The sequence below is a fragment of the Aptenodytes forsteri genome, unplaced genomic scaffold (assembly GCF_000699145.1).
Source record: "Aptenodytes forsteri isolate BGI_AS27 unplaced genomic scaffold, ASM69914v1 Scaffold82, whole genome shotgun sequence".
NCBI classification, from domain to species: domain Eukaryota; kingdom Metazoa; phylum Chordata; class Aves; order Sphenisciformes; family Spheniscidae; genus Aptenodytes; species Aptenodytes forsteri.
In genome coordinates, this window is record NW_008795490.1 from 4,514,615 (window position 1) to 4,522,549 (window position 7,935).

Consider the following 7,935-nt stretch of genomic DNA (forward strand, 5'->3'; position numbering starts at 1 on the left):
TCCTTCTTGTAGTGAGGGGCCCAAAACTGAACACAGTATTCGAGGTGCGGCCTCACCAGTGCCGAGTACAGAGGCACGACCACTTCCCTACTCCTGCTGGCCACACTATTTCTGATACAGGCCAGGATACCATAATCATCATGTCTACTTGAGTTCAACCACAAGTTAATGCAAATTGGGATGCACAGTAATTTTTAAACGTTTTGTAGATTTTGGCCTAAACTGCATGTTGCAGTGCTGTTGCTGCCCAACAGCTTGAGGGCGAGTACAGTGTGTATCGTGGGGCAGCTTGCTTCGTGAGTGTAAGAGGCAGAGTTAAAGCTGTAGCAACTGAACAATTTGTCAACTTTCTATCTTAGTAGAGCCTATGCAAAAGTATTCCTTAATAGACTGGAATAATTTCCCAGTTTCACTCTTGTGTAACACAGTTAACATGTATGGGATTCTTGCTGGTTTGGCAAGAAGAAAAAAGCCCAGTGAGCTCAATTCTAATATACTTTTATTAAGAGGTAATCTCAGTTAAGCAGCCAGTTTTGCATGTCACACATAGTATACTGAGATTCTCAGATCACAGCCACTCTGTTAAATCAGCAGCAAGACTTACCCGACATGTTTTTCCCCTCACACAAGATAAGCCTGTTTCTGATCACCAGCTTGATACGTGCGGACTCAGCTGCTTCAGTAGTGGCATTCCCCAAACTGGGATAAATTGTTACAGTGGTATTAATGAAGCTTCAACTATTTATGTTAACTGGTAGTATAACCCTTAATCTCCTTGGAAGCCTCCAGATTTGAAAGTAAAAAACGTGTCCTACTGAAGTTGAGGGCGTCTCTGGCATTTACTGCAGTGGAACATGGTTTCAGTTCATTAAAAAGAGAGACCCTCTGCGCAGATGTTTATGTTATGGTGGTGTAAAGTCTGGCACTTCATTAATCAAGTTTGGTCCCGTATGGAATATTCTTATGGACTCGCTATTGGAATAAATGCAAAACCTAAAATCAATACTTGGCTGAAACCATGGTAATGATGGAAGAGCTGCTGAAGCTAGGAGTAAAAAATGAGGTCATAATATAGAGAAGTTATCTATAAAAGATAAAAAAAGTCATTGACATAACTTTTATTTAAGCAGACATGCAAACTATGTTACATACCTTAGTAATGACCACCTCCTGTTGAAATCTCCAAAATCTAACAATTCTTTCACAGATGTACAACACCATAGGACTTAAAACCCACTTCCAAGCCTGTAGAAAGTTGCATATTAAAAAACAACATTTGTTTTAATGTCTACAAAAATATTTTGCATTTCTGGCTTAAATTAGCAGGTAGCCTAAAATGAAGTTATTTTATTTCTCTTCTGTGATTTTTGGTTTGCCTTTCTCAAGTGAGTATTTCTGTTGCTACTGTAGCGGTTCTGGCTTTCTTGTGGAACAGACATATGGGACTCCTTCACAGACGCACTCCAAAAGCGGTGCTAATATCTATCTGTATTCTGGCCAAGAAGAGTCCTTTAAAATCTTTTCCTACTAAAAGACAAAAGGATTAATCTATTTAGGTGTTACATATAGATGTGATTGGGCCTGAAGGCGTATAGATGCATACATTTATACAATATTACCTATAGCCTTACTATTTTTCACTCTTCAGAGTCTAAAATATTTCAGAAGGGTCAGATAGGAGTAGCTCTTATTGTCAGCTGTGAGTTTTCTGATGCTGCATGAGAAAACATTAAGTCCTAAATATTCAATTAGAGGAATGGGTTATATTTCCATTTAATCCATTAGACAGCTCTGTATCAATAAATGCGTTTTTTTGATCTAGGATACTAAGCTGGTCATTCTTTAAGTATTGCAGATTATTACTGTGCTTGTACTTGCTAATCGTATGTACTGATCGCTGTAACAATCGAAGATACTTGGCTATTCAAGTATAGTAGCTGATGATTTCACTGAGTTGCACTAATAAGCTAAGATAATTAGATGTAATTGAATCTTCATGATTAAAAAAAAAATCTTTTTTTTTTTCTATAGGAGATACTGTTTTATTTCCAGTTTTGTTAATTACACAGCTCATTCTAGCAAACTGAAGACTCCACAATCATGTGGCTTTTAAAATCTCCAAAGAGTAACTTTACTTGCTGAAACATTGACTTTGCTCCACAAGCTGGGTAACAGGGGTTATAAAGTATCTTTTATGAGAAGCAAGCCATAAAATTATGTGGCTTCCTTAGAAAGTGCTAAGAGGATGGAGTGGCAATTTCCCAAGGTTAAGTCTTGAAAATTAAATTAAAAAAATGCATGATTTAATAATGGGAAGAAACCAGCATAAGCCAGAAGATTCTCAGTTAAAGCAGAAACTCAACACATCCGTTGTCCCTAAATACTACAGGTGTCTCTGCACAGTGGGTGAGCTCACATGTCTTGAATATATTTGCATATATCAAGCCACAATAATGATGAGACCTGTTTTTCCTCCCTTCCATTTGTGCTACCTGTAAATAAAAGCACGTGACAGGAATATTAAGGCTGCAGGCTACCCTCTGCGAGAGCTCAGCTGAGATTTCAAATGTACCATCACTCCAGTGCAATGGAGCATTCAATCCAAAATATCTTTTGGCTGGGTTGGGACAACAGGGCATCCACCAGGAGGGATGGGCTGCCAGGCAACACATCTCCTGGCCGGCTAATCAGGGCATCAGTATTCTTGCCCAAGTGGTGTTTCCTCCTATAATGAGAATGAACTGAGATGGGGCAGTGGTGGCTCAGGAGAGACTGTGAGGATAAAAGTCCGGATGCCCCGGGTGCAACAGAAATGCTCCTTCGTCCTCAGTGGGAGCCAGATCGGGCTCCTACCTGCTGAAATATGGAGCAGGGGAGCAGATGTGGCATGACTGAGAGAGGGGCTCTGCTGTGGTAGCCTCCCCCAGGAGCCGTGGCCAGCGGGGTGTGTGCTCCGGTGTCACCTCACGCAATCCCAGCTGTGGACAAGGCTGTCCCCTCCCTGCTCAGTCACATCGACATCTGCCCCTGCCAGTGCTGTGCAAGCCTTGCCATGCCTTTTTAGCCTCTGAATGAATTTGTGCTAACTGCGGTGTCTGGCAGGTATCACACCATAGCACATTACCCATCCAGCAAAGCACTCTTCTTATAGATGATCTATATGCCATATGGTATTATCACAATTCATTTAAAGTAATGCGACTTTGCAAGTATGGCCTTGGGTATGCAGCAAAGTGTGGCAAAACAGGTTTAACATGGGGAACTGGAAGTTCTCTCCAGTTAGCTTTCTGATAATGAATGTGAAGACATGCTGTTGGAAGCAAGCTTGTGTCTGTATTCATGGTGTGTAGCCATGTATTGATTTTTATGGCGACATTGTAGCTGAAATTTTTAGAGAGGCATTCATTTTCTCATTAATATGCGGGTTGGATAGTGGCTAACAATAGTTTAGTTTAAGAAAAATCTATGTCAGCCATTAAAAGAGCTACAAGACACTGAATGCTAATTTTTCTCCTTTAAGATTTCCTCTGGTATGTTTTCTCTTTTTGGAAGAAACAACAAAAACTTGCATATGAGCAAGCTAAATCTTGAGCTGCAAATGTTAAATGATTTTGTTTGGATGCTAGACATCTGACATACTGTACAAGTCTGCTACTTAATTACCCCCTGTGGATTTGCAATCTTGTTGCAGCAAAACCACCCTTCCGTGGGACATTTTTCCTGCCTTTCGCCTTTCCCTTTCATAATTCATTGTTTCAAATTCTCTCCCTTTTACCTGACTTAAGACATCAAGGCTGGACAATATGAAGCATGTGCCCCAAAGCAAGGACATAATTTTATCTCCAACTTATTCTCCCTTGGTGTTTAGACTATCCATATTAAAGTACTATTAGTTAAAATAACAATATTAACTTCAATCCCTAGCTTTACTGTTCCATTGTATTTTCTGTTTCTTTACCCTCATAAGGTTTTCACTTGGAGGCTCTGTTTGTGCAATGAACACATCAAGGATATTGGTGATACTGAATAATTAAAAATAAATGTACACAACATTTAAATAGAGTACAATTCTGAAATCCATACCATTCAGAGGGAGTGTTGCCTAACTAAAGGATCTTCCAGAAATAAACATTTTTATTAATAACACCAAAATTTTACACATCACTCTTCATCTGTACCTGTCTGTACTGATTATAGAGGAGGTCGGGATCAATATCTTAATGCACAGGGAGAGGTCATGGAAGAGAAATGTGAAACTACTCTCTAAACATGACATTGTCAGTCACTAGCACACACTCCAGCCCCCTGCTGCCTAAGACATTTGGCCTCCAAAGGAAGGACATTAAGTTAAAAACAGAAGACAAACATCACTCTTACCACAGGTTTGTTGCCAGAAAACTGCGGCACAGGGCACTGAGTGGCGTTCTCCCATTCCAAGTAGTGATCCTTACAGTAAGTGGCATTGTGAAGCAGCAGACTCTCAGGTGTCTGACCTCGGACAAGCTGACTTAAAACAAAAATGTTCATCAGTGATATGCTTCTTTGCAGGGTTTCTATGCATCTGTAGGTTTTGCACTAGTAGTTGAATGCAGAGTCGGAGATAACTCAAAGTTCAAGAACTGGCCATTTCAACCCTATTCTGCTCTCTTGTTCAAATTACCTTTCCTTTAGCTTTGCCATGACTTTTTTTGCAAGAAGTGTGTTATAGTATTGGTATACATCAATGCAGCTGAAGTGTGGAGAGTCCTTGCGTAGAAAATGTACATTTTGCTGTTTGTGGCAAAATTAGAATGATTTCCAAGTTCTTTGGAGCAGACACTTTGACCTCCTCTGTACACGAGCATCTGGTATTGTTTAGAAAAATAATAAAATTTAATAGTGACAGACCTTCTCTTTCCTTTGCTGCTTTCTAAATGCATTTTTAAAAGCTGCAAATAAAGTTGGAGGACCGTAATTAGATGTGTACTCTCTAAACATATTAAATTCTAGCTTCTTTACTTCAGAGAATGTTAATGATGTGAATTTTCCCAAACATATCAATCCTGACTGTTCAGTTTAAATGGGTTTCAGCTGGTGTTGATTATGGGTAGAGAAGGAAGATTTTTATGGGGAAACCCTGTTTGTTTCATATTGTTTTGTCTGAATTTTCCCTTCCACACTTTGGCTCTACAATGTTAGCCTGTCCTGCCCACTAGTCTAACAAGAGACAAGGAGATAAGCGCTGCCTTCTTCTACGTGGCAGTGTTATCGGCTGCCACCAGTTCAGACGGAAAGACAGAAAAGGAGGTAGGCTCGAATGAGTTTTGTTCAGTCACCTGGGAAGGAGAAAGAGGTGGGAAGTGAATGAAACCTTGGGTTTTGACTCCTTTTCATAAAAGGGGTAGTGGTAGGGATGTGCTGGGGCAGCAGGGAGCTGCTCTGTTGCACCGTGTTCCCAGCCTGGAGCAAGGAGCGTGCTCATTGAATGCTATCGATAGGGCTGTTAAATAAGTGTCCCCTTTTCGGGGAAGTGTCTTGCTGAGGAGTGTCAATCAGCTGGCTAGGTAGAGGGAGCTTACAAAGCTGAAGGTTTAAAGGGTTCGTTATAGTTGTTTGAAATTGGATTCTAAAAGGTTTGCCAGAGAGAGAGGGGAATGGAGCCATTTTAATCAGGCCAGGATACAGTTTACAGCATTTGTTTGCAGCTGTGCCTCTGAAACTTGGGACTAATTAATTGGGCCAATTTCAGGAACACTCAAAGCCAAACTGAATGTGGCAGCTCTCAAATCACAAGGAAAGAGGTGAGAAAAGTGACACACCACAAAACATTGTACCGGCCTGTTCCCTGCTCCATGGCGATGCCATGTACCTCCAGGGAACAGGCAGACGCTCACGCTGCTGTGGGCTAGGAAGTTCCTCTCTGTCAAAGAGTAGTGGTCTGTACGTACTTTAGTGGTGGGCCATACCATCTGAATGTTTTACGAAACAGACATAAAAAGTGTATTATGGTAACAACAAGTGACTGTCGTTAGATCTGAAAAGCTTTACAACAGCTCAAGGCCATGTGTACGCTAGATAGTCAGCAGGAAAAGATCTATGGAACAAAGCAGTCTTTGTTGAGGGCCTTGCACTGTACACATTTGAGGGTTACCTAGGGCTTAGGACTAGGTCTGGTTTGATCCTGTGAACGGATCACTTGTTAGTGCTTGGCACACAAAGATGTGTTCCTGTCAGTGTAGTTTCATTCCAAAACACTGTGTTATGCAGCCCGAGGTTCCGCCACGGTATGAATCAAAACATAAGAGGTGAGGAGGACCACAAGATTTGCATCAAAACTGCACTCCCTATCTGAATTAAAATGTGAATGTAGATGCACTGCTATAGATTCACATTAACACTATTGCAAAGAAATGAGAAAAGGGGGGAAGCATACAAGGCAGAAGAAGCAGATGATGTCAATGGAGCTGGAAACAAGATGGAAATGTTTTCAGCAGTAGGCACCTTTTTGCTCTCACTCTGCATCAACAGGGGATTTATCAGTCCCTGAGCTTCTCAGGGAGGCTCCCCCAACCCTGCCGTCCCTCAATGTGAGAACTGGAGCGCTGTACCAACAGGACAGACCTTCCTCTTGTGCTGAGGAACAGGGAGACAATCAGTGACCTGGCAGTCATCCCTCTCCATAAATGCCACCTGACTGGGCTAGTCATAAACTTGATTGTTTGTTACTGTAGTCATTTAAACCTGGTTCATAGTATAATGCTTATTTCTCTCTGGTGAGGAAATTTGGGGTTCTTTTCCCCACAGAGAAAGAAGAGCAAAACCACTTTACATGTATGGATGTAGAGGAGAATGGGCACAGGGACATTCACCACTAGGTTGCTGACATGCTCTCTCACAAAATGCCTTACAAGAGCTATGAGCATAAGGTCTATCCCTTATTAATTTGAACCCACAAAAGTCTGATTCCTAATGTGCAATGTCCCCAGTTTTCAGGGATGAAGGTTCATTTGGACTGATGCATTGATAAGGTGCAATTTGTAAGAGTGGTTGAAAAAACTAAACCACACTTTTAGTCCTCAGAAAAGTGGTGCGTGTTTAATTTCAGAATGCTTTCATTTTTCAATCTGTCTCCAAGCAAAGATCCCAGCAGCTTGTTAATAGAAAAGCACAGGATTATAGATTTGAATCGTGTTTCATCTCAAACCGTGTACATACATCCCATGTATGTATGTTTATGCATCCATGCATAAACGCAGACACTTACCCCATACCATGGATTATTAAACCAATAAAGAAAATCACAAAGAGGTGATGGGTATACCAGAACACCTCATAGCATGACCTTCTGATGAGCTCAGTGGATGAAGTCATGATCAGAATTAAAGCCACAGTTATCACAACTCCAGTTACTCCAGCTATGGTGTTTAATAGCTCTCCTGTTGTGTTCTAGAATAAGAATACATTATTAGTATTAGTATTTGCATTAGTATTAGTATTAGTAGTTGTTGTTCTTGTTGTTATAATTGTTATTTTTATTATGACTTCTGTTACTGTTACTATTGTTACTGTTGCTGTTATTACATATGAAGCCAAAATCTAACATATATTTTCAGCATAGGAACAAAACCAGAACAAGACATGGAGTCAAGGCAAACCTCCATTTTACCACAGAAGAGCATGGCAAAATATTCCTCTGTTCTGTTTCCACTCAGGCTTATCCCAGACAGATGTGTAAATGTTTGCTGCCACTTACTTGTTTCAGTAATTGAAAGGAGAAAATTAGACAGTCTTATCAGTATTTTTATCTAATTTTCTTATGTAAAATAAAGCCCTACTGCAGCAGGAAAACTATGATATAGTTGCCATCATGGAAACATGGTGGGATGACTCGCACAACTGGAGCGCTGCAATGGATGGCTATAAACTCTTCAGAAGGGATAGGCAAGGAAGGAAAGG

General features: G+C 40.7%; 1 protein-coding gene across 1 annotated transcript in view; it reads right to left on the reverse strand.

Moving 5' to 3' along the window:
* Positions 1-7,935, reverse strand: part of NOX3 (NADPH oxidase 3) — a 46,869-nt gene that overhangs the window by 20,967 nt on the left and 17,967 nt on the right. The window contains exons 6-8 of the mRNA XM_009281432.1: positions 7,244-7,425; positions 4,378-4,507; positions 1,153-1,245 (exon numbers count right to left, since the gene is read on the reverse strand). Coding sequence (XP_009279707.1) covers positions 1,153-1,245; positions 4,378-4,507; positions 7,244-7,425 — 405 coding nt within the window. The remainder of the gene's footprint in view (positions 1-1,152; positions 1,246-4,377; positions 4,508-7,243; positions 7,426-7,935) is intronic.